Source organism: Balaenoptera physalus (genome assembly GCF_965194825.1).
Source record: "Balaenoptera physalus genome assembly, chromosome: 7".
Classification (NCBI taxonomy): Eukaryota; Metazoa; Chordata; class Mammalia; order Artiodactyla; family Balaenopteridae; genus Balaenoptera; species Balaenoptera physalus.
The window spans coordinates 2,428,436-2,453,454 of record NC_138886.1 but is presented as its reverse complement, the minus strand read 5'-3'; the positions used below and the strand labels follow the sequence as shown (position 1 = coordinate 2,453,454).

The 25,019-nt window shown below is 58.6% G+C and overlaps 1 protein-coding gene across 10 annotated transcripts in view; it reads left to right on the top strand.

Annotated features, from left to right (window-relative positions):
- Positions 1 to 25,019, top strand: part of VAV2 (vav guanine nucleotide exchange factor 2) — a 183,469-nt gene that overhangs the window by 129,526 nt on the left and 28,924 nt on the right. For all 10 annotated transcript variants that reach the window (XR_014265976.1, XM_082470355.1, XM_082470352.1 and 7 more), the window contains 7 exons: positions 9,177 to 9,279; positions 12,172 to 12,270; positions 14,374 to 14,442; positions 15,411 to 15,511; positions 22,388 to 22,487; positions 23,334 to 23,429; positions 24,099 to 24,167. Coding sequence is in view for 9 of the 10 variants with exons in the window: in XM_082470355.1 (XP_082326481.1) it covers positions 9,177 to 9,279; positions 12,172 to 12,270; positions 14,374 to 14,442; positions 15,411 to 15,511; positions 22,388 to 22,487; positions 23,334 to 23,429; positions 24,099 to 24,167 (637 nt within the window). In the remaining variant the exon portion in view is untranslated. The remainder of the gene's footprint in view (positions 1 to 9,176; positions 9,280 to 12,171; positions 12,271 to 14,373; positions 14,443 to 15,410; positions 15,512 to 22,387; positions 22,488 to 23,333; positions 23,430 to 24,098; positions 24,168 to 25,019) is intronic.

Below are 25,019 nucleotides of genomic sequence, written 5' to 3'. Positions count from 1 at the left end.
AATCTGGTAGCCACATCTTTGTCCAGGCGTGCCCCTAAATGGCTGTACAACCTTGGGGGACCATCTTGCCGTCTCTGGGCCCTGCTTTCCCCATCTGTAGGGAGAGCAGCCCCTCCCTCGACTGTTGGGGGGGAGGGTCCGCTGAGGACACGTGAGGCCGACCTCCCTAGTGTTAGCAGCGCCTTATCTGTCTGTCTGTCTGTCTGTCTGTCCCCACGTGCAGCCCGTCCAGCTGACAGCTGGCTTCTCCGGGCCCTCTGAAGCCCCCTCGCCCTGCCGCCCCCACTGCCTGGTGTGGACGGAGGTCGGGAGATGTCAGGTTTGGTTTCCTAGTAACAGTTTAACGGTGATTTGGGATCCTGCTTCCCAGCATCAGACAGCCTGAGGCCAGAATGCATATCGCATCTGTCAGTAGCGATATTTTATGTCCATCATAAACATACAGGCTCGCCAGAGGCAGAAAGTGGAGAGTTTGTTGGCTTTTCTCTGATTTTCCATAGGCGGCGGGGGGCTCTTCTGAGCAGCTGACTTTCTGTACCAAAATTGGGACAGGCAGGCGAGGCTTCTGGGGCGGGGGGCGGGCCGTGGGGTCTCGGCGGGAGGGGAGCTTTCTGCCGTCTCCGGAGGGCAGCAGGCCGCGCTCGGCCCTCCTGGAGGATCTCAGGCCATTGTGAGGATCAGGATAATTTCCGGGATTTAGCATCTGTCAGCGCAGCTGCTGCCGGAAAGCAGCGGGAGTGAAAGGGTGAGGGGAGAGGAGGCCGGCAGGGAGGTCCCTGTCCCGGAACGTGGGCCTGGGGCTGGGGAGGCCGTGGCATCCACGTGGCGTCCAGCTGAAGGGAGAGCCGAGGTCTCGCGGTGGCGTGGGCTTGGCTGGGAGGCTCATCCGCGAGCGGGCATCCACGTCCCCACCGTGGCCCCGGCCTCCCCCGCTCACATCGTCCTCCGCTCTCTCCTGGACAACTGGACAGAGAAGGGCAATCTCTGAAACCTTCCAAGGACAAATCAGTGCTGACACCCAGCTCCCAACTGTCTAGTCTGATGCGTTTCAGAACATCCGAGGTATTTAATGCTGCCGGTGTCTGTTTATCAAGCATGGACCCCTGAGCTAAGTATTGTTGCATTGACCCTCCCCTCTCACCCATGGGGTGATGGGCCACGGTCACTTATTGAGCACCTACTGTATGCTGGGCCTCTGCTGGTCATCTCCATTGAGGCTGGTCCTTCCAACCACCCTACTGGGGGGTTGGCCTTATTCTCAGTTTGCAGATGGGGAAACTGAGGCTTAGGTTCTCCTGCCCAGAGTTGCAGAGCCAGACGCTGGCAGGGCTGAGAATCCGTCTCGGACTCGCCTGACTGCTTCCCCCCACGGGAGTCAGTTTCGGGAGAGTCAAGTTCCCACCACGAGAGCCCCTGGCCTGAGCTGAAGGAGAAGGGGACCCACCAGCCCTGCGGTCCAGCATTGACCGAGCACGGTTACGTGCACAGATGGCTCCAGCACGGCGGGGACATGCAGTTTCTCCATGAAACCCAGCCTCTGATAACTTGAAACCCCAAGACACGGTTCTGTTGGTCCGAGTGATGATGGGAAAAGAACCAGGGTGTAGCTGAGACGACCTGCCACGAGGGACTCCCGCTGGGGTTACTCAGAGGCTCTTTCGGGTTTTTTCAGGGCCTTGGGGTCCTTTTCAAGGACTGTGGGAGGTTGGGCTGGGGGTTGGGGTGAGTGCACCAGGCCCAGATGGGGGTACAGACTCCTTGCCTCTCTGCCGTGGGATGGTGTGCCGGGGCTGCTGGGGGCTGGCTCCGGTTCTGAGGGCCAGGGCAGAGCTGGGTGGTCATTGAGCTCGTGTTGCAGGGAGGAAACAGACCAGGATCCTTACACCATTGGATCCACCTCCAGGTCACCGCCCTGCACTCCAGGACACTTCAGACACTGGGGGGACCTCACTTTGCACCCCACCCCCACTCCTGAGCCCACACCTGTCATTTCCTTTTCCTCCATCCAACAGCCACGGCCGTCAGATGCACTGGGCACAGCTGGTCACAGCATTAACTCATCTGCTTTAGCAGATGCCTAAGACCTGTAATCTATCCCCTGCCCTGTTCAGGAGACTCACACTTGGAGGCGATGCCTTAGCTAAGAGTTTGGGTAACTCAGTGGAATTTCCATGCGATGTTCGCCGAAGGGACAGAGCTACTGGGAACCAGAGCTTGTCACCCCACACAAATGACACTCCTCCAGTTTAGAAGGGTCTGCATCTCAGCCATAACTGCTGCCCTGTCTGTCTCCCCACCTGGACAGAGTCCATTGGTGCCTCTGTCATCTCTGTGTCCCCCCAGATTCCACAAGTTACCTACCGGCACAGAATTGGTCTTAGGATAAGTATCGATTAGACCAATCAAATCTGACAGTCTTTTCATCTTAATTGCTGAGCTGAACAAATATGTTTAACTTTACTTTTATGACTTTGTTTTCATTTTTTTAAAAAACCCACTTCTTTGCTTTTTCTTTTATTTCCCCTTCTCCCATAATGTGGAACATGCACAAGCTGAAATTTTAATGCTACTGTTTTATAATTTTGTGTAATATACATGAACCTGTATATCTTAGTGTTCATTGACCTGAATTAAATAATAGTTGGGGAGTATTTTCACAATTAAAAAGTATTGTAAATGTAGAGAGTAGGATTATGAGTGCCCTCGTGGTTCTATAACGAGGCCCTGTAGACAGCGGTAAAGTTAGGACATTACAGGCAGGAAGCTGACCATTCACTACTCAAGTTTGTTTGTTTTTTTTTTTTTTAATTGAAGTATAGTTGATTGACAACATTGTGTTAGTTTCAGGTGTATAGCAGAGTGATTCAGTTATACATACATCTATATCTATTTTTCAGATTCTTTTCCTTTATAGGTTATTACAATATTGAGTATAGTTCCCTGTGCCATACAGTAGGTGCTAGTTGGTTATCTATTTTATATATAGTAGTGTGTATCTGTTAATCCCAAACTCCCAATTTATCGCTCCCTCCCCCACAAGTTTTCAACAGGCTCTGGGTAACAGACATTTTGCAGAATGGAGAGAAGTGATTGGGTCTGCATTTTTGAGATTTTTCTGTCCCAAGTTCAGATGCCAGAGCACAGCTCTCTCTCTCTGGTGTTTCTGGCTGCCTATTTTTAACCTCAGTGCCCTGTGTCAATTAGAAGAGATGAATGTGGTGAAAATTGATCCTGCATGAATGACTGTTCCTTGTCTTTATTGATTCTGAGAAAGAAGAGCAGCTGAGATCATGGTGGTGGACATTTGTTGGGGGAACCACCAGGGGTGTATTCCCAGTGTCTCAGTCTTGTGGTCCTGTTCCTTCTGTGAGTACGGGGGGAAGGAGAGAGGGACTGTATCATCTTACTGTTAGCCGGAGGAACCTACTGTTTCTTCAAGAGCTGCTCACTGTGGATGGGATCGAGCGCTTATAGACTTTTGTATGAGGGCATCCCCAATCCACTGGCTTTAGGTGCCAGAGGAAAGAAATTGGGGGTGGTAGACCAGCCAGAAAGTTAGGCAGGGAATGCTGGAAGGGAGGGACCCACAGGCTCAAATCTGCTCATAGAATCCACCTAAATCCTGGGTTGACCATTAAACCTCACACACACAGGAGAGACCCTAAGGTTTCCAGCAAAAAATGTCGCAGCTGGAAACTGGATTTAGCAGCCATTTCAGCTGCTGCCCACTGCAGGGAAGATAGAGTTTGAAGTTTAAGTACAACCAACCGAGTTAACTGTCAGAACAAGTATTAGTCTTCAGAAGAAATAATAGGATCCGAATCTCTGTAATGAATCACTCATAACGTCCAGCGTCCAATGAAAAAAATCATCAAATTTACAAAGAAACAGGAACAAGTGAATCATATTCAAGAAAAAAACAGTGTCGAGGGGAACCAACCTTGAGATGACTTAGAAGTCACAATTAGCAGCTTTTATAAATATGGTCGGGGCTTCGAGGAAAATATGCACCAAATCAATGAACAGATGAGGAGCCTCAGTAGAGAAATAGAAACTATAAAAAAAGGGCCAAATTGAAATTTTAGAACCAAAAAGCATGAAAACAAATGAACAGTCACTGGATCAGTTTAATAGAAGACTGCAGGTGGCAGAGGAAAGAGTCATTGAACTTGAAAATATTCAATAGTTCGATGGAAGTTATACACTCTTAATTACAGAGAGAAAAGGAGATTGAAAAATATGAACAGAGCCTCAGACATGTGGGACAATATCAAGTGGTCTAACAGGTATAATTGGAATCCCAGAAGGAGAAGAAAGAGAGAATAAGGCAGAAAAAAAAAAAAATTGAAAGAAACAGTAGTCCCAAGCTTCCTAAATTCTAAAAGCTCTATGATAAAACTACAAAATGTTGCTGAGAGAAATTAAAGCCCTAAATAAATGAAAGTGTATACTATGTTCGTGGATTGGAAGATGATACTGTTAAGATGTCGATTTTCCCCCAGATTAAACTGTAGATTCACTACAGTTCCTATTATAATTCCAACAGACATATTTTTTAAATCGACAAGGTGATTGTAAAGTTGATATGGAAATACAAAGGACTTTAGGATAGTCTAAACAGTCCTATAAACGAACAAAGCTAGAGGATTTACACTGCCTGATTTCAAGACTTTCTATAAAACTAAATTAATCGAGACAGAGTGGTATTGGCATAAAGATAGCTGAATGTATTGATGGGCTAGAATAGAGCATTCTAGAACAGACCCACACATATATAGTCAATTGGTTTTTGTCAAAGAGATCCAAGCAATCCAATGGAGAAAAGAAGGTTTTCAACAAATTGTTCTGAAACACCTGGATATCCATGTGGGGATGAGTAAATGAACTTCGATCCTTACCTCACACCATACACAAAAATCCATTTGAGATGGATCAGAGACCTAAACATAAACACTGAAACCATATAGGTCTTAGAAGAAGATACAGGAGAAAGTCCTTTGCAACCTGGAAGAAAGCAGAGATTTCTTACACAAGGCACAAAGATTTTGTAGGTGCAACACAGGATAGAGTCAGGACACCACAGAAGAAAAAGTCAATAAATTAAGCTTCATTAAAATGAAAAATGAACGTTTATCAAAAGACACCATTAAGAAAACGAGTAGCCACACCAGAGACTGGGAAAAAAAGTTCAAAAAACTTACCTGACAAAGTACTTGTATCCATCGTATATAAGGAACTCCTAGAATTCAACAAGAATAAGGCAACCAATTTTTAGAAATGGACAAAAGTCTTGAGCAAGCCTTTCTCATAGGAAGATACACAAATGTCCATGAGTACACAGAAAAAATGTAAACATCATTAATCTTTGCAGGAATGCAAAATAAAACCGCAATTCTCTCTCACTACATACCTGCTCTAATGGCTAAAATTAAAAAGGCTGGAACCCGCCAGAGCTGGAGAGAACCGCAACAACTGTAACTCGTGTACACTGCTGGTGGTGGAGTGAACGCTGCAGCCACTTTGGAACAATGCTTGGCAGTTATTGATGAAGATAAACACACACACCTTCCGTTTGATCCAACACTTCCACTCCTCATGGAATTTCATTTCCAAAGGAAATGAGAGCACATGTCCACAAAACAAAAAACAAACAAAAAACGGCAAATGCTCATAGCAGCTTTTATTTACAATAACCAGAACTTGGAAGCAACCCAAATGTTCATCAAAAGGAGAATGGATGTCAAATTGTGGGATTAGGACTCAGCAATAAAAAGGAATGAATTGCTGATGAGGCAACAGCCTGGATCTCAGGGACATGATGTTGAGGAGGGGAAGCCAGACACAGATGTGAACGTGACAGACGATGCAGTTGATGCGACGTTCTAGAACAGACGAAGGGAATCTCTGGTGAAGAACAGTCAGAGGCGGGTTACTAGGGGAGGGGAAGGGGTCGATCAGGGGCGTCCCCTTGTCAAAATGGTAGAGCTAAGGGTACATCTTGATCTACATAAATCCTATCCCCCAAATGAGAAGCCTATGTTAAGGTATTCCGCCCCATGCTCGAAACGCAGTAGGTGCTCTGTAGACACAGTAGGTGCATGTAGACGTCGGTGCATGCCTAGATATGCGGATGGTGCCAGGGAAGAGGGTGGCAGAGAAGGGACTCTGCCCTTCGGCACCTTCCATAGCACCCCACAGTCCACACTGGTGTCCAAGCGTCTTTCAAGTCCCACCTGTCTGGGAAGCTTCTGACCTCTCCAGCCTTCACTGTCCTCTCTGTCAAGCGCAGCTCTTGCTTGGGGTCCTAATGGGGCGGGTGCCTGCATCACCCTAAGATCGACAGATCGCCGGTTCTATTTCTCTGAAGAACCCTCAGTGCCCACGCCATCTGGTCGTCAGCCAATGAACGCATTCTGACCGGTCCACCAACCAGGAGATAGCAGAGCAGGAACGCGGCTTCCGAAAGACCATGTGGCCAGTTCCCCACCTGTGCACCCCGGCTTCCCTATCCGCACGACAGAGAGCTATGGGCTCAGTTGCATCTCGAGCCCTGATTCCGGTTGACTGATGGTGGGGGCTGCATGCGGGTCTTTGCTGAAAACGATTCTGAGCTGGATGGGATAGAGTCCTGGGGTCAGTTAGGATGTTCCCCCTAATGTGGGATGAGAAAGGGGGCTCCTGGGCTGGCAGATCGCTGTCCCTGCACCTGAGGGCCTCGAGGACCCTTTCCAGGCTGACGTTCAGTGACTTTATTCATTTCATCGGCTCGTAGAATATTTAACTGTCAAGGTCCCCCCATCCACCCCACTTCCTTCCACCGGCCCATCAGAGCAAAGCCGATGACTGTCTTCAGACGGTATGAGCGGGCTGATCTGCCTTCGAGGTGTCTCACTGAGCAGCCCGGGGGCCTCCCTGTCTCCCCTCTGTTCCACGCTGTCAGAATTCTCGACAGTGCCTTTGTCACCAGCCTCGCTTGGCTGCACGACAAAAATCCAGGGTGTCTGGCATCCTTCGGAAAGAACCCCTGCAGGTACTTGCCTGGACCCCCAGTAATCTGGTGGGCAGGGCTGCGGGAACTGTTTCCGCTCCTCTGGAGAGGCGGGGGTGATTTGTGTCAACACGAGTGACCGTTCCCAAGGCCCACCTTGGGGGACAGAACCCCCTCTCCGCCTTCTCATTGGTTCTGACGGGAGCTGGGAGCCCTGTCACCATCTGGGTGCTGATTTGCGCCCCAGTTCTCGGCACTGCCGACGTCCAGACACTCGTCTCGCAGTGGAGGGCGGGCGGGAGAGGGGAGGAAGGACGGGCTGGGGCCGAGATCACCCCACAGCTCCCGGTAGCCGCTGTGGAGCCTCAGTGTGTGGTTTTCTAATCTGTGAAAGGGCCTCAGTGCTCTCCATCTCCACGGGTGTGTGAAGTTGAAAAGCATACGTGTTTTTCGAGTGCCCGCACGTGCGTTGCCATCCCTCGTCGGTGGGTGGGTGACTGTTCCTGTCACAGTTACGGGGGTCCGTTAGCTGGCCTAGCCCCGTGTGATGCGGCTTTGTCCTCAGGCCAACTTTTGCTTCGTCACACCTGGAGTGGTGGTGAAACAGCAAGTGACATACCCCCAAAGCAGCTTCCTCTCCCGCCCTTGCTCATCAGCTACCTGCGGGGGTCTCATCAAGGTGGACACTGGTTCACCCCGTCCCTGGAATCCCCCCCACAGAGGGAAGTCTGATGCATCTACCCACTGTCCCATTGCAGCTCGGCCCCACGGGGGAGGTGTCCAGGGCTCTGGGGAGACTGGCTGCCGTGACCTTCCTTGAAATACGACACGTTCTCTCCAGTAGGTTTGTGGCGATCTGTCTCCCCCGCCCCAGCCTCTAGAATGACAGCTAATATTCAGAAGCTAGGTTTGGGACGGGGCCAGAAACCCACTCGTAAGAGCCGCTGGGTATCGTTTCTGCTCTCGCCTCCCTCCCCTCCCCGCTCCCGGACTCTGCGGTGGGAAGGGGAAGTGGTCCACCTCATGCTGACGCCTTTCGGAAGAGAACTTTGCCAGGCCTCCTTTGAGCCGGGCTAGGGGATGTGCCCTCACACAGAGAGGCACTCGGGGCTGGCGTGGGCCTCCCGGGAGAGCTGGCCTCTGAGCACAGCCTGCCCCGAGGACGGACCCCACGGCAGGCTGAAGAGCTGGCTGCCCTGGGCCCAGGGTGGCTCCTGTCCCCGATCCCCAGGCCAGAGTGACCCCTGGGGGCCGGGGGCCTGTGGGAACTGATGGGCAAGTCGGGTTGGCTCACTTGCTGTTGGCTCATTCGGTGATATATTTGCTGAGCACCTACTTTGTATCAGGAGTGGGGATCAGAAGGGATTGAGAAGTTGGGTTTCGTCTGGGGAAGAGACAGGCTTATCCACAGGCACTTATAAAATAATTGGAGGTGCAGTGAGAGGGATGCCCTTGGTACAAGAGCTCCAGATGGAGAGTCCCGGATGGCAGACTGGGCGGGGGATCCCAGAAGGCCTCTTGGAGGAGGTGTCCCTTGACTGGAGTCTTGCAGATCAGAGGGGATCACTTGTTGGCAAGATCATGAGCTGAAACAAAGGTTTATTGAATCGTAAGTTAAGCGGTAGCTTCCCTGCTCCTTTGGGAAGGCGCATCGCACACTCCTCGTTCCTCTCTGCTCTGCTTCCTTGCTGACTGGTGGGGAAAATGTCCCCGTGCCTGTGAGCTCTGCACTTTGACCTTCACACTTCGACTGCTGGGACTGGGGAGACCTTGGGCTGAGGCGAGAGCGCTCGGGGCTCCAGGTCCCAGGTGTGGGCCCGGGGAGAGGGCATTTGGTCCCCAGAGCTGGCCATGCCTGTCCATCAGCTCTGCAAAGATTCCCGTTAAGGCAGCATCTCGCCCCCGGGCCCCAGCGTGTGTCCCTGCTTTTACTAAAGGCCTGGGGTAGGTGGGCTCTGTCATGGTGGAACCTTCCAGAAGGGCGGCAGGCAGAGCACAAGGCACTCCCAGGCTGCCTGGGTTAAACTACCAGAAACCACGGGAAGCAGGTGCCCTGTCCTTGGACCAGGACACTGAGGCCGGGAGGGAGGGCCTCGCGGTGGCCCCAACTGCCTCTGCCCTCCGGGGGGGCCCCCTCGTGGACGTGGCTTCAGGCCCCACCCCTCTCCCCCGCTTCCCTCCTGTGCAGTGAGCATGACGTGGGGGAGGACATCTACGACTGCGTCCCGTGCGAGGATGAAGGGGATGACATTTATGAGGACATCATCAAGGTGGAGGTGCAGCAGCCCATGGTGAGCCCCCGCTGCCCGCCCCGCCTCGCTGCCCCGCCCCGCCCCGCTGCCCCGCCTCGCTGCCCCGCCCCGCCCCGCTGCCCCGCCCCCGCTGTCCTGCCCCGCCCCACCTTTAAAGCCTCTGCGCAGACCCCACCGCCTGAGCCACCGCGGGGCAGCCGCACCCAGTCCTTCCCGGCCCCCACGGGGTTCATCCCCTGCGCCAGTCGTCCAGGTCCCTTCTTTCCTATGAAATGTCCTAGGGAGACAGGGATGTGACACCGCTGCCACCCCACCTCCCCGGACATGTTGCTCTGGAATTCTCCTCCGGAGGGCGTGCAGGACCCCGAGTCCTTCCTGCCCAGGGAGCCTTAGATAGTGACTCGGTGCTGGTCTCAGGCAGCCTGCATCCCTCTGCCCTTAGCCAGCCGTGCGTCTTTCCTGCGCGAGGATGTTTATTTCCGACGGGCGTCGGCTAATCACGTCTCCGATGTTCGTTTGCTGCAGCTCCGCGTGCTGCCCGCAGCTGCTGTACGGGGGAGGGAGGGTTCCTGCCAGGCCAGGACGGGAGACGGGGACCTGGTGGCGTGGACCACAGGCCTTTCGCACCCCCAGACTCCTGGGGGCGGTCACGATGCCAGTTGCCAACTATGGAGGCTTTTGATGCCATTTGCCTTCACCAAAGAAATGGGGGCAATTTCTCTGAAAGCAGATTTCAGCCTTTTCCCTCAGCGTGGGAGCCACCAGCTGGTGGTGGAGAAACAAAAGGGTAGGACACAGCTCCCCACGAGGGCTCTCAAAGGGGCCCTTCCCGCTCTCTGCCGGGAGACATGCCGAGATGCCGGCAGTCGGCTCACAGCCCCAGATGCTGCTTCTAAGAACGGGTTTCTCATTTTGCCCCTCAAGGGTCTGAAGGTGGGTTTCGGTCCCCACAGTTACCAGGAATCTCACTCTGGAGAGTCAGCTGTGGGTCTGTGAGCCCAGGTCTGCCCCCGCCCTGGGCAGCCTTACGGTAGGCAGCTCTGCCCCTGAACCTTCCAGGGAAGTGGGCTCAGGGGGCCGGAGGGCTCTGCTTAGCCACTCTAGAGCCCGCCTGAGCAGCTGGCTGGCCTCCCGCATTGCCAGCAAGCTGAGTGAGATGGGCGCCGCCTGACTCCCCAAGCCCTTTGGAAGCTGGGTGTCCTTGGGTCAGGCGAGGGCATGTGGGTGTAGTGGCCTGTGTGGTTGTCTGGGGGGACCACCTGCCCCCTGGCTGTACGAGGTCCCACGAGACCCCGTCTGCACCTGGCTTGCAGAAGCCCTCGAGTGGGCGCTCCCCAGAGGCCGCTGCTGTCCCTGGTGCTGAAGGCACATGACAGGACCCGGGGCGTTCACAGGACCTGCGGGGCTGGGGGAGATGCCCCCCTGTGTCCTGGGGACAAACCAGCGTCCCACCTGCCCAGCGATGCTTAGTGTCCCAAGTCTCGGCGCTGGGCTCACAAGCTGTCCTGTCCATCCAGGCAGGGCGGGCCTCCTGCCACCCGCCAGGTCCTCTGAGATAAAACAGCTGGTTTTATTTCCTCCCCTGTCATGTCTGGAGCTATCTGAACGGTCTAAGTGGAAAGTATTGGGAATAGTGATGTTTCTAAAGGAAGATACAGCCAGGAGGTGGCAGGTGCCACTCTCAGAGCCCGGCCGTGGGGAAGCTGCCATGTGCTCGGTCCTGGTGCTGTCTCCGCCCGCCCCCCCCCCCCCGCCCCCGCCGCCCAGCCAGGCTGCCATGCGGGCGGGCGGAGGGTGTGATGTGACCTCTGGGGCTGTTGGCTAATGTGGGCGAGCTCCCTGACTTCTCCAAGCTCGGCTTGAATAAGCATAAGCATTGCTAACTGGTTCTTTGCCCTGTTTATTTCTCCATGCTTTCAGATTAGATACATGCAGGTAAGTGGCAGGTGGAGGGGAAGCCCGGGGTCAGTTCTGCCAGCACCGTCTTCCTCTGCCTTCCGGGAGGAACTCGGGACCCTGTCCCCAGGGAGACGCTGTTGGGCACCACATTCTTACACACAGTTTTAGGGGAATTGTGGACCCTCAGCACTGAATTCCCAGGCTGAGCGGGGCTTCGGGCTTTGGGAAGGGACCTGGGGGGCCTGGGTGTTGTGCCCGCCTGGCAGGTTACTTTGGAGAACTGTGGCCCCGGCAAACCCACGCGGGGCCCTGGGGCATTTCTTGGAGGAGGAGGAGGGCAGGTATGAGTCCAAATGGCACGCCCCACGTCCCAGCACTGTTTCCCCGGAGCCTTGCTTGCTCAGTCAGCCTGAAAGGACTTAAGGAGAGTATCTGGACCATCCACAGAACCTCCGACAGTCAGCCCGCCTGCTGCCTCTTCCCCGGCCCCTGTGGCCGCAGTCTCTTGGTCAGTCCCGCCCCAGAGGTGGGGCAGGCCCTGCCTCAGAGGCGTGTCCTCAGTGACCCCTGCCGACGGGCTGTTAGCTCAGAACCTGGTCAGAGGCAGTGGACATTTGGAAAGTCCAGCCCTGCGGGGAATTGGCTTCTTTCTCTGAGGCAGTAACAGGCTGAAGCTGGGAGGGTGGATCAGTTGGTGGACACGGGTCCTCAAGGAGCTGGTCAGACCCTCTCCCTGTGCACACAGTCGGCGCTTTAAGCATGTGACGCCTGCTGTATATGCTGGAGGGGGTGCCCAGTCTGGAGGAGACAGATTCAGAAGCCTCTGTCCCATCTCTGCGCTGTCGTCAGTTCTCAGGGTCACACCACGTCCCCTCCCCTCTGCCTCAGCCTCCCCGTCTGCAGAAAGGAAGGGAAGGGCCTTTTGTCTCCCATGCGGCCCGCTTCACGCTCAGTGACCCCACGGCCGAGCCCGGGCGGGCGGCAGGTGGAGGGCATGGCGGGGTCCTGGCTGACCTCCTGTGTCCCCTCTAGAAAATGGGCATGACGGAGGACGACAAGAGAAACTGCTGCCTGCTGGAGATCCAGGAGACGGAAGCCAAGTACTACCGGACCCTGGAGGACATCGAGAAGGTGGGCGTGGCCGCCGGGGCCACCCAGGACCCCTGCCTCCTGGGAGACGCTGTCACCGAGCAGGGACTCAGGGCAGCGGTGACGGAGGCGGGGCTCAGGGGCCCTCTTGGTTTTGCACCCTCCACCAAAAAGGAGGTCGCCCTCACCTTTCCTCTGCCCTCTGCCCTCTGCCCCCACACAGGCTGTGGGCTCCACTCAGGCCAGTCTCCTTGTCAGCCGCCACCCTTGGCCCTGGTCCCACCTCCCACCCTTTGGTCTCAGCTCGGACCCTGGACTGTTCCTGAGCTTGTTTCGGAGGCTCCTTCCAGCCTAAACTGGGCATCATTACAGCTTCTGCTCCTGAACGCGCTGAGCTAGGCTCTCTATGTTTGCATCCTCACCCAGAGCTAGACGCCTTCTGTATACGCTCCCACCCAGGCCAGGCGCTGAGTGAGCTCCTGATGTACACCTCCCCCCTGGGGTGCTGCCTGCACTCAGCCTGCCCCTCCGTAAGCTGCGACAACCGCAGTACCACCCACCGTGGGCATCCTGCACGTGGGACGCAGCTGGGCCCAGTGACGTGAGTCTTTGGAGCTCCTGTGGCGGACCGTGCGCTCCCCTGAATGGTTGGTCACTGCTGTCTCCCTGCCGGCCTGCCCAGCTCCCGGAGAACCACGGATGGGCCTTCTCCTGCCATCCGCCCTGGCCTCCTGTGGGCACTGGCGCAGAGCCATTTCCCTGTCACTTGGGCATCCTCGCTGCCCACTGCCAGTGTGCGCTGGCCTGAAAGAACCAACACGGTTTTTGAGATAGACCCTTCCTGGCTAGTCTTTCCTTGCAGAGTAGGGCCAAGTGTAGCCATAATGGGGTTGCCCAAGTAGGTCCCCACCGTTTAGGGCACTGTGGAGCCTCCAGCCAGGAGTCGTGAGATGCCCCTCGGCCCCGGGTCTGGCCCAGGCTTCTGACCTTTCCCCTCCTCCCGCCCCACTCAACCCTTGTGCGTCCGCCCTTCAGCTCCTCCCCTCCCCCGACCACCAGCTTTTCTGCAGACACACGGTCCCAGCTGCCCACCCCGCCCCCAGCAGTCCCACTCCTTTGAGTCCCAGCTCCCGGGTCAGCTCCTTCCAGGGCCCTGCAGGCGTCACGTAGCCCGAGTTGCGTTGCAGAAAACCGGCGGGCCGCTGTGGCCCGTCTCCACCCCGGGATGTGGGCTTTGAGGGCGGGTGCTGCCCGTCTGCGGGCGCAGTGCACGGCGGGGGTTGAGCCGGGGCCGTGCCCAGCATGTACTGAGTGCTTTTGGGGATGATCGTGTTTGTAATCGTCCCCTAGCCGTGTCGCCATCCCCGTGCCAGGTGAGGAAACCGAGTCACACAGTGGCCGGTGCTGGCACGGCACAGGGAGAAGTGCTTGGGTGCATCCAGCAGCCACTAGTGTTTGTTCGTTTGGACAGGTCTCGCCTGCTCCACACAGCGGCCAAGGAGAGGGCCAGGGGACCAGGCCCCCGTGGGAGAAGGGGCAGGGAGAGGGGAGGGTGGCTGGTCTTTCCCTGCGGGGGCCTCCAGGAGGCCAGGGGCAGAAGCACCCCTGCCACTGTGGCGCTTGCGGGGCTGGAGTGGGCCTCTTGATGACAGATTTGGGGGCGCACTCATGGGTGTAGGCTCAGGAAGTGGTGTCGGGTGGGAATCGCGGCACTTCCTCGGTCCTCAGGCGCCCCCTTGGGCGATGTCTCTCACCTCCCGGGAGGACCGCACTTTCTCAGATATCTCAAAAAGCAGAGCCCACCCTGGCTGGCCTTCGGGTGGAAGTCCAGCGCCGCATGCAAGGGGCCCTCTGGGGAGCTTTGCCCACCGGGCGGGGCAGGTGCTCGCGCTGGTCCTTAGGCCTGACCCCCACCCGATCCCACACTTCCCGCGCAGGTCTCCCCTTCTCCAGTAAGCGTGGAGCCCCCGCGTGTGCTGGGCTGAGCGGCCGCCCCGCAGGACCCTTGGTGGCGGAACGGGGGTGCTGCCTGCAGTCGCCTGTTGTCTCTGAGGCCGTTAGAGTCCCTCCGACCGGTGACTGTGGCCTCGAAGGTGACTGGCATCCTTCAGGCGGTGATGGCAGTGATGGGCTTCTCTCTTCCAGAACTACATGACCCCTCTGAGGCTGGTGCTGAGCCCGGCGGACATGGCGGCCATCTTCATCAACCTGGAGGTAAGGGTCCCACCACCCCTGGCTCACCGTGTGCGGGCTGGAGGTCCTGACCTGCTCGGACGTCAGGCGGGCTCCCGCTGGACCGTCCCCAGGGCTCGCATGGTTGATCCTGGCTGAAGGGTGCTTTCGTGGCTGACAGATGGGGGGCGGTGAGCAGCCCCCCTTTTCTCGGGGACTTTGGTTTTAGGAGACGGAGGACACAGTTTCTGGGAGGTTCCTTGCCCAATACTGTGCTGGCGGGTGTGCCTGGGACGCACACGCCCTGGAGGAAGCATTAGGTTTTGTCATCAGTGGAGGGAAGTGTGTCCCCTCCCCCTCTCTGAGCAGACAGAGCCCCCTCACTGCTCTGCAGTGTCTGAACACGGACACCGGAGGGCCATCCCGCGTGGGGAGGCTCAGCTTGATGTGGTCAGCAGAGCCGCGGCCGGAAGCTGCGTGTGGGTGGGCTTCGTCGGGGAGCGCTGGCCCTGCTCTTGCACGGGATGCCAACGGCTTGAGGGGTGGGCGCTGGTCACCTCCTGGGTGAGGCTGATGCAGACCCCGGAGCTTCGCGTGCCCTGCGCCCCCCCGACCCAGAGTTCATCCTGCCGTGAGCCGTGGCACACGTGGCCGCGGAAGGACTGGGAACCTGGATGGGGGATGGTGCTGCCTGCTGGCTGCCCCTCTGCTCTGAAGTGTGGACACACTTCCCCAGGGCCAAGGCCCCCCTTCCACAGTGGAGAGACTTCACCCCTCGGGGCCCCTGAACCCCTTCACCCCCTCACACAGCGGGCGGGTCCCGAAGATGCTGGCTGGGGTCGGGCGCCGTGTGTCTGCACAGGCTGGTACCCGAGGAGGTGCACCCAGCGCCCGGCCGCTCACGGGGACGTCCTCCCGTCGAAACGGCAGCCCGGAAAGAGCGTGATCGCAGAGCCCGCGTGCCCCCCAGCCTGCTGCGCCTCCTCATGCGTGGTTGCTTTTTGTCCCAGGACCTAATCAAGGTGCATCACAGCTTCCTGAGGGCCATCGACGTGTCCATGATGGCGGGGGGCAGCACGCTGGCCAAGGTCTTCCTGGACTTCAAGGAAAGGTGAGTGGCCGGGGCCTCTGGGGTGTCCGGGCGCCTCTCCGTTTCCATTGTGGGGACGGGGCAGAGCTGGTGGGCGAGTTCACCCAGGTTACCGCTGTGTGGTGCCCGAGGCGGGGGTCGGTGCTCCTACACTCACCCTATCCTCACTTGTAAACTGAGAAAACTGCCTGCCCTACCCCTGCCGTCGCAGCCTGGATGGGAGGGGCCCCTCGGGGGCTCCAGCTGCCCCCTCTGCCTCTACTCTTGGGGGTCTTGGTGGCTGAAGGACACTCGTGCCATCACGATGCCCCTGCCGTGCTGCAGACCCCAGGGGGATCGGGCACCGGGAGAGTCTGCCCCTGAGTTCTGTGCCTGGGGGGGGGTGACCTGTAGCACCTGCTGCTGCAACAACTGCGCCCACCCCCGCCTGTGCCAGCCTGAGTGAGGGGCTTCAGGGGCTGCAGGGAGCCATGGCTAAGAGCCTAGGCTCCGGGTCCCCAGGGCTGAGGCCATGCCGCTGCTTCTACACGACACCACACCCCGACTTCTTTATCTGTCGGTCAGGGGCCACGATGGCGTCTGTGCCACTTGGCGCCCTGAGGGTGAGCAGAGGCCAGGCCAGCGCTGCCGACACGCTGGTCCACACCCAGCGAAGCCTGCGGTGACCGTGCAGGTGGAGGGGCCGGATCTGGGCAGCTGGGCGGGGGTGCGGACAGCAGCCCTGGACACGGATGCGTGGCCATTGTGGCATAAACTGGCTTCAGCCCTGAATGTGGGGAGATGTGGTTCCGAGACCGAGAAGCGCAGAGCCCTGGATCTTCCAGTGGTGCCCTGGTCCTGTGCGAGTCTCCGCAGCTTCGGGGCAAGTGTCCATGGAGCCCGAGGGGGTATAGATGCTCTTGTCAGAATCCGAGGCGGCCTGTCTCCTCCAAGCCCCTCCCAGGTGGTTAGGCTGAGTCTAGACGCAGAGAGGGCGCCGGCCTCCACCCCGCCGGAAAGTCACCTGTGATAATCATGCCCGTTAGTGGGGTCCCTGGTCCAGAATCAAGACTGTCAATGGGAGAGAGTGACAGCTCTCTCAGGAATCAACGCAGGGACGTTTTTTAAAAAAGAAGTATACTGCTATTACGTGGTCCCTGTGAATCTATTTGATTGTTTGCTTTAAGCGCCTCTGTTTGTCACCCCAGTTGATGGAGGGGGTACGGAGGCAGCCTTCTGTTCTCTAGAATGTCCTGCTGGAGCCTGGCAGAGGGGATTGGGATTCTGGAAGCTTCCAACTAGGTGTGAGGGGGCAGCTGTCAGGATGGCTCTGCCGTCCCAGCGGAGAGCTCGGGCCCCTGCTTCTTTCCCTCGCGCCTTGGCAGCTGGCGCTTCAAGACGGGATACTGACAAGGACGAAGCCTGATGACGTGAAGGGCTCACAGGATGCCAGCGTTGCAGGGTCCCGGGAGATGGTGCGTTTTAGCCACTGAAATCTCAAGAGATGCATCAGGAGACGGTGCCTGGCTTTCTGTCCCTCATGGAATCTTTGGAGAAGGAGCCTGAAGGTTCTGTCTTTGTGGTGCCTCTGCCTGGCTGCTTGTCGAAGCCGCCTGGGAGCTTGTTAAAAATACCGATTCCTGGGGCTTTCCTGGTGGTGCAGTGGTTAAGAGTCCACCTGCCAATGCAGGGGACACGGGTTCAAGCCCTGGTCTGGGAACTAGATCCCACATGCCGCGGAGCAACTAAGCCCGTGCTCCACAACTACTGAGCCTGCGCTCTGGAACCCGTGAGCCACAACTACTGAGCCCACGTGCCACAACTACTGAAGCCTGCGTGCCTAGAGCCCATGCTCCGCAGCAAGAGAAGCCACTGCAATGAGAAGCCTGCGCACCGCAACAAAGAATAGCCCCCGCTCGCTGCAACTAAAGAAAGCCCGCGCGCAGCAATGAAGACCCAACGCCAGCCAAAAAAAAAAAAAAAAAAAAACCAATTCCTGGGGTCTGATGAGGGGTCCTGGGAGCTGTAGAAGGCACAGGCCGGTGGGGACCCTGGGTCCGTGTCACCCTCATCTGCAGGAGGGTCCCCTGCCTCGCCCATCAGGTAACTCTCAGCTCCGCTCACAGCCCTCTCTGCACAGGCAGCTGCGTTCCCAGGCGCCTTCACCTAGGATCACCTGAACGTGCCTCCCCCAGGTGCCCTGTAGCTCCAGGCAAGGAGCTGTGGCCTTCTGCACGGGGAAGGGTCCTCAAGCCTGCTTTCTGAGGGGCCATGAGTCAGGGGGCTCCCGGGAGCCATGAGAGAGCAGGCAGTGCCCATGTACGGGTGGCAGACGCAGCCAGAGGAGAGCAGACAAGGTTTCTTCAGGCACCAGCAGGTGTGGGCATGCCGGCCGGCCCGGGCAAGTGGATGGGGATCAGGTCTGGGGGTCAGGCCGGCTCCCTAACCCGCCCTCTGCCCCCAACAAGGTTTTCCTCTCACCTGGCTGCAAGCCACCGTGCTAGGTGAGCCCATGGCGCCCCGCTGGTGGACTTGAGCTGACGGTCAAACCTGACCCTCACCCAGGTGACGGGCACAGCGAACACTTCTCAGCACCTCGTTAGTGCTGCGCCTTGGCTGGGGGTCGGACGGGCACTGAGGCCCAGTAACCCAGCTCAAGGCCGCGTGGCCGAGGTACAGATGGATGACCTGCCCTCTCCTGGGACCCTCCCCGTCCCCGGCGCAAGGGCTCTGCTGCCTGGCCTGTCCGCATGGTCCAGTTTGCCTGTGAACAAGACCTCGCACCATCCTCTACACCCAACCTCCGGCTGACCTGCCCGCAGGCCTCCTTTCCTCTGGGAATGACGGGCGTTTCCACCTCGGAGAATTGCAATGAGCAGAATGCATCCTGGCACCGAGAGCTCTGCAGATGGTCACCCGCCCAGCGAGGCATCAGGGGTCCAGGCACTTTTCTTGGGGTCCCTTTGGGGGAGGGGCTGGCTGCATTTCATCAGACCTCATTTGCCAAATCACCGCCCCTCCCAGCATCCGCCTTTTCTGGCACGTCCCTTCTTATTTCTGAGTCAGCCCCCAAGGCCCTGGTGTTTGCTGGCTTACCGATTCTGCAAGCATTTATGGGGTGCCTGCTGTGTGCGGCTCCAGAGCTCTGGGCCAAGGACATCGTGGTGAGCGAAGCAGGCTCGGCTCTCCCTGGGAAATGAGTTCACAGACGAGAGACTTGTCGTGGGCTGTGATGGTGCCTGAGAGCACAGGGAAGGGGAGGGGGATGTGGGGGAGGGACTTGTAGCACAGGCTGGGGCCCCCTGAGGACCTGGGAGAGAGGGGATCATCCCTGAAGCCATGTGGGACAGCCAGGAGCTCTGACTGTAGAAGCTGAGGGTCAGCCAGGAGCTCTGACCATTTGGGGAACTGCCAGAGGCCGGAGGAGTGGGAGCGAGGGGGCGAAGGGGAGGCTCTCCAAGGAGCAGTTACAGGGCTCTGCAGGATCTGGTGGGCCAAGATAGGGATTCATAATTTTTTTAATGAGGGCAGGAGAAGCCATTGAGGAATTCAAGGGGCAAGATGCCGGCAACTCCTCACTGATGAAGGTTGGGGTAGCATCCAGGTGTGGTATGAGCAGTGCGGAATGGCAGAGGACAATCACCTCCCTCTTTTTGGAGCTTATTCTCCCATTAATGCAGCCTCGAGCCTCAGACAAGGCAGATGCTCCTGTTGACCTTGCCATGTGGGCTTAAAGGAGACGTCTCCCACCCAGAGGGAGCTGGCTCTCGGGCAAGGTTTGCATTGAAGTCACACTGTTTGTATTTATCGCTGGGGCTGACCAAGGTGGGCCTGGAGCCTGACTTCTCGTGGGTCCGTGGTTCGGGCTGGATGGGGCCTGGGGAGCTGGTGGCCCGGTGGTAAGGTGGGAGGACCAGCTCTTAGGAGGGACTGTCTGTGGGGCTTTGCACAAGTGCTGTTAGGAGGAACGTCGTTCAGAAGGGCAGGTTCCCCACCCCAGGACCCCGTGGGATTTCTGTGAGTGTGGAGAGAGAGGCTCTGGGCAGGTGAGGGCTTCGGCGCTCCGCAGCTTCTCCTTGCTCTTAGGTTAGGTGGACGGCGCTGCCCTCTGGCTGCGATTTCCATTCACGGGAACCAGGGTCTCTGGGGGCCTTTCATCTCAAAGCCCGAGGTCAGGTGGTCCTGCACAGGGACAACCCCCTCGTACCCCCTAGACCCCCCGCAGGGGTTCGCGTGCCTGCCCTGTCGGGAGGGCTGCCCTGGGATCATCAGCTGGAGAGCCCTTTACCTCCCGCCCTGTCCAGACCTCCTTTCCCAGATGGGGCAGCTCAGGATGGGAGAGGGGTGGGGCCTTGGCCACGCGTGGTCTCAGCTTGTTCCCGTGTCCCGGGTGAACACCTGGGCGCATCACCTGTGTCCTGGGACGCGCTCCATCCTGTCCCCGGCTGTGTGGGCTGAGACAGAAGTGACGCAGTGAGGAAATAAGGCGTCAGATGTATTTCTGTGAGAGGCATTCAGGCCCCCTTTATGGGGTCGGAGTTGAAAGTTCAAGCAGTTAAATAACATACCCCCGAGCTGGCGGCCAGCATCTGCCACCTCGTGGAAGACCAGAAGCGTGACGAAGCTCGCTCAGCTGACAGCCCGGGACGCTGGCACGCAGGGTCAGCGGGGACAGAAGTTAGGAATGAGGTGGCCACGTTACCTGCGAACTGGTCGATTTCCTCCGTGGCAAGAGCGCTGGAATCTTTGGGTTGCTTCTCCAGCGTGACAGAAATCACTAGTACAGAACAATGTCACGCAAGCGTGCATCAGGCCAGGTCGGGGAGACCGCCTTCCCCGGGGCCTCGGGTGGCTGGTGTTCCCAGGCACCCCAGTGGGACCTTGAACCATCAAGTCCTCCGTGTGTGCGTTGCCTTACTTCCAAGTTTCTGGTTTTTTTCTTAAACTTCAGTACATGAAACTGGCTTTCTTTCTCTTCCTTCCTTCCTTCCTTCCTCCCTCCCTCTCTCTCTTTCTTTTTGGCTGCGTTGGGTCTTTGTTGCTGTGCGCGGAATTTCTCTATTTGTGATGAGCGGTGGCTTCTCTTGTTGCGGAGCACGGGCTCTAGGCGCGCGGGCTCAGTAGTTGTGGCTCACGGGCTCTAGAGCGCAGCCTCAGTAGTTGTGGCGCACGGGCTTAGTTGCTCCACGGCACGTGGGATCTTCCCGGACCAGGGCTTGAACCCGTGTCCCCTGCATTGGCAGGCGGATTCTTAACCACTGCGCCACCAGGGAAGCCCCTTAATCAACCTTTATACGAAAATCCTGAATTTAATAGCAGACTCCTTGAAGTGGAAACCAGGGCTCAGGTTCTCATGCAAAGTGGCTCCTGGTCAGTGTGTCTCACTCTGCCAGGTGCGGCCGGGTGCTTTCCGAGGCTTGGGACTCAGGACCTGGCCATCTGTCCCAAACCCCCAAGGCCCCAGGGAGGGGAGACCTGCCCAGGGGCTCAGGTGGCAGAGCTGGGGTGCTGGATGCCCGGCCCAGGTGTGGTCACCGCGGGTCCCTCGGGCCGTGCAGGGAGAGCCTGGGGTGTCCCACAGACCCAGCGGGATGCAGTGTCATCTCCTCCAAAGTGAAGCCAGCAACAGGCCTGACTGCCTACCCCCAGCGCCTCGCCAGGTACCCCAGGGTGAAGCAGCGTCCGCGGAGGACAGAGAAATGGGCCTGAGGTCATCCTCACCCGTGCTTCCCAGAGCTGGGCCGGGAGAGGCCTCCAGACGTTTGCTGACACACAGCGTAACCTGCGTCTGGCAGGGCGTCCCTGGAACATCATGCACGGGGCCCGGCCTCCTGGTGTCGCCCTTTATTAGCTGGTGACTCTTAGCAAGTTCATTGAGGCCTCGGTTTCCCCGCTGGACAGTGGGGCTCATCACCCCCACCTCTGTAAGTGGGTTAAAGGGTCGTGACGCTGTGCGTGAAGCTCCTGGCCCTGGTAGCTCCCAGAGGTGGTGACCTTTGCAGTCATCCTTATTACAGCCAACAACGTCACCTGCCTGGTCCTTCTCCAGGGGCCTACTCGGTAGTCGGGTGACAAGATTTTGAAAGATGAAGTTTCAGGCTAGTAACCCAAGGCCCTGAGAGCGCCGGGCCCCTGGTGCTGGGGGCTCTGGTCTGTCTGCCCTGGAGGATCGTGGTGGGGAGCAAAGCAGAGGGTGTTAGGAGAGAACCAGGATGGCAGGCAGGCAGCGGACGCAGGGGAGGCTGGAAGCGGGGAAGGCAGGGCTGGATTAGAGAGAGCTCCTGCTCCGCCCTCCCCAGCCCGCATCTTCCCTGGATCCGCGGCTCCTCCCAGCCCCCCGTCTCCCAGGTGATGGGGGCTGACGTCACCCTGCCCTGAGAGGCCGGTGGCTGGAACCCAGGCACAGACCATCGGGGCCATGTGGAAGCAACAAGGGCTGACCCACGGGGTCCCCGCACCTCGAAATGTCAGCTCAGGGGCCGGCCCCCCAGGGCAAGCACAGAGCCGGGCCGGGCCTTGGTGCCCACTGCCTGCGGGCCGGAACATGAGCCACCTGGGGAGGCGGGGGCTTCTGTCTGGCTTTGGCCCTTTCCAGGGGCGGGATGGGGGGCTGAGGACGGCACCCCCAAACCCGGTCCTGACCTGAAACAGAAGCACAGAAGAGGGCCTCCTTGGGTTCGGGGAAGGCAGGGTGCCCCTGCCTCCCCACGGTTGGCAGCCCTCCTCCTGGGCAGGGCAGGGAAGGGTTGGCAGCCTCATGGAAAGAACAAAACCGTTAAGTGTGCTAACACGTGAGAAGCTGTCACGGGGAGAGAGCCGTTTGCTGCGCTTACAGCCTGACGTGAAAGCGGCACGGGCTCACACCGCGTGTGCGTGTGTGTGCGTGTGTGTGTGTGTGCGTGTGCACCCACCGTCCAGGCTCCTGATCTACGGGGAGTACTGCAGCCGCATGGAGCACGCCCAGAACACGCTGAACCAGCTCCTCGCCAGCAGGGAGGACTTCAGACAGAAAGTCGAGGTACTTGGGGCTTCCCGGCCTGGCCCATCCCTTGCCGTTTCCGAGCTTCCAGCTCCCCGGCCTCCTGCCCGTTTCATGGGAAGCTGGGGACGGGGCAGTGACGGGACGTTTTTTGTAGATGATTTTTTTTCCTTCGCATTTTGTTGGGGTTGAGAGTGGGCAGGGGGAGGTCACCAGCCCAGGCCAGGGCCCAGCCTGGGTGCAGCTGTGGCAGGACCCCAGGACCAGATCCGGCTGAGTGGGGGGCTGTGACTGACCCCTGACCCTGGCCTATCGGGACCCCACGGGGGCCCCAGGTGACGGACGTTTGCTGGGAGCCTCCCACCCCTGCCGTGTCGTCCCCCCGGAGGCTGGGCTTCCCATGTTGTATCTGGCCGGTCAGACGGTTCCCAGGGTGAACCCTGGTGCCACGTCCCTTTGCTCCGGCCGTGCTGGGGGTGACTCGCCCCTCGGAGAGGCCCGATGCCCTCGTGTGTCCAGGCAACCAGTGGGGAGCCCCTGGTTCCTGAGGGCGGTCCCGCCCTTAGTGTGAGCTGGCCTCCCCCAGTGTCTCTGGTAGACCCCAGGCCAGGGGCCACTCAGAATCCCCCCCGTGTGGCCACTGCAGACCCCTGAGGCTATGAGAGGCAGCAGGCCCCCTGCCCGCCTGCTGTGAAGGCCACCCCTCTGCACACGCCTGGTTTGGGGCGGGTCTCTGGGAGCCGGACCAGAGGAAGACCAGACACCTGGGCCGCGGTTCAGGGCTCGGGTCTGCCCCCGTCCCCAGGCTGGGGGAGGGGAGTGTTGGGGTCCGGTGTCCCCGGGCAAAGGTGCTGTAAATCCGCCTGCTCCTCCCCCGACGCCCAGGAGTGCAGCCTGAAGGTCCAAGGCGGGAAGTTTAAGCTGCAGGACCTGCTGGTGGTCCCCATGCAGAGGGTGCTGAAATACCACCTGCTCCTCAAGGTGAGACTGGCTGGAGTGGGCCAGGGCCCGGCAGCCCCCGGGGCGTGGCGTGGAGCCCACCGGCAGCCCAGGGTGGCAGATGAGCAAGCACACGGAGTAAGGCAGCCCGTGCTTAGCGCCTGAAAACTGCAAAATAAGTATCAGGAGCTACGCGGTATTTGTAGGTATTATGAATGTTTGTCAGTTAGTATACAAGGAAAATTATGATTTAAATCAGTAAGAGGACAGAAAAGCATCCTCAGGCCAGAAATAAGATCTCCTGGGGCTGATCTCTTAACCCAGTCCCTGAGCTTCCTGGTAGCCACGGAAACAGGAACTCCTTCGGGACAGACAGACAGACCTGCGCGGGAGACAGTGGTTTCTGTGAGGTGCCAGGCAAGGCTCTTTAGTGAATCAGCAGGTCACCTGTTAGCTCGGCCCCTGGCTTTGTGCTGTCTTAATGTCCCCCCCATTATCCACAAGAGTTGGAGACACCTCGCCTTGAAGCCGTGTGTCCCCTGGGGGAGGGCTCGCTGTCTGTCTGCCGGAGTTGGGCGGCTGGACCAGAGCCTGGGGCGGGGGGGGGCTTTGTCCCGAGGGCCTGGCTCTGTCTGCACACCCGGGGCTGGGTGGGGAGCGGGCCCAGGCTGGGACCCCTGAGTGGTCACCCACTCCTCACCACCCCTCCAGGAACTTCTGAGCCATTCCACCGACCGGCCCGAGAGGCAGCAGCTCAAAGAAGCGCTGGAGGCCATGCAGGTGGGTAAACCGAGGCAGGGGAGAGGCCGGGCCAGCCTGGGGCTTCACGGACCGTGCCCGCCCTCTTTGACTGGACCTGGGCTCGCTAACAACCTTACCTCGGTGATCGGAGATATAGATCTTCCTGGGACGGCAAGAGGCAGAGCAGGGGCAGGGCGGTGGATGGGACCCACCAGGGGCAGAGGGGGCGGGTGGAGGAGCTTCCCTAAGGATTCTCTTCTCTAGCCTCCCCTGGCCCACAGTGACCCCCCCCCCGCCCCGGGCCTCCCTTCCTCCTGCTTCCCTGACCGTCTGCCAGACTGTCGCCGGAATCCAGGCACCGGACTCAGTTCTGGGCCATCTGGCCCTACCCTGCCTGCTGCCCAGTGTGTGGCATCTGCTTCTGAAATGCCCACTCCACCCAGGCACAGCACCTCTCCCCTCCTCCCTCTGTCCATGGAAGCCCACTTTGCAGCTCAGCCCCCAGAAGGAGAGCCCAGCTCACGTCCCTCCCCCTCTCAGAACCCCTCTGTAGCTCCTCACTGCCTGCTGAGTCAGGCCCAGACCCTCACCCTGGCACGCAGGCCTCCAAAGCTGTGCTGGCTTCGCAGCTGTGTTTACCCCTAATGCCCCACCTTCCAGGCAAGCTTGGCCACTCTCAGGCCCCTGAAGGTGCTCCGTCCTTTCCCACCTGTGTGTTGGCTCGGGCTGAGCCTGTCCTTGTCACCTGGCAACGTCCTGTGCAGCCTCCATCTTTGCGAAGTGACGTTCCCAGGGGGATCGCCCCCTCTCTGGCTTCTGTCCCCCCACTGCTCGGCCGTCTGTTTCTGGAGCTTCTCTGAGCAGCCTGTCCTCCTGGAGAGCCTTACTCCA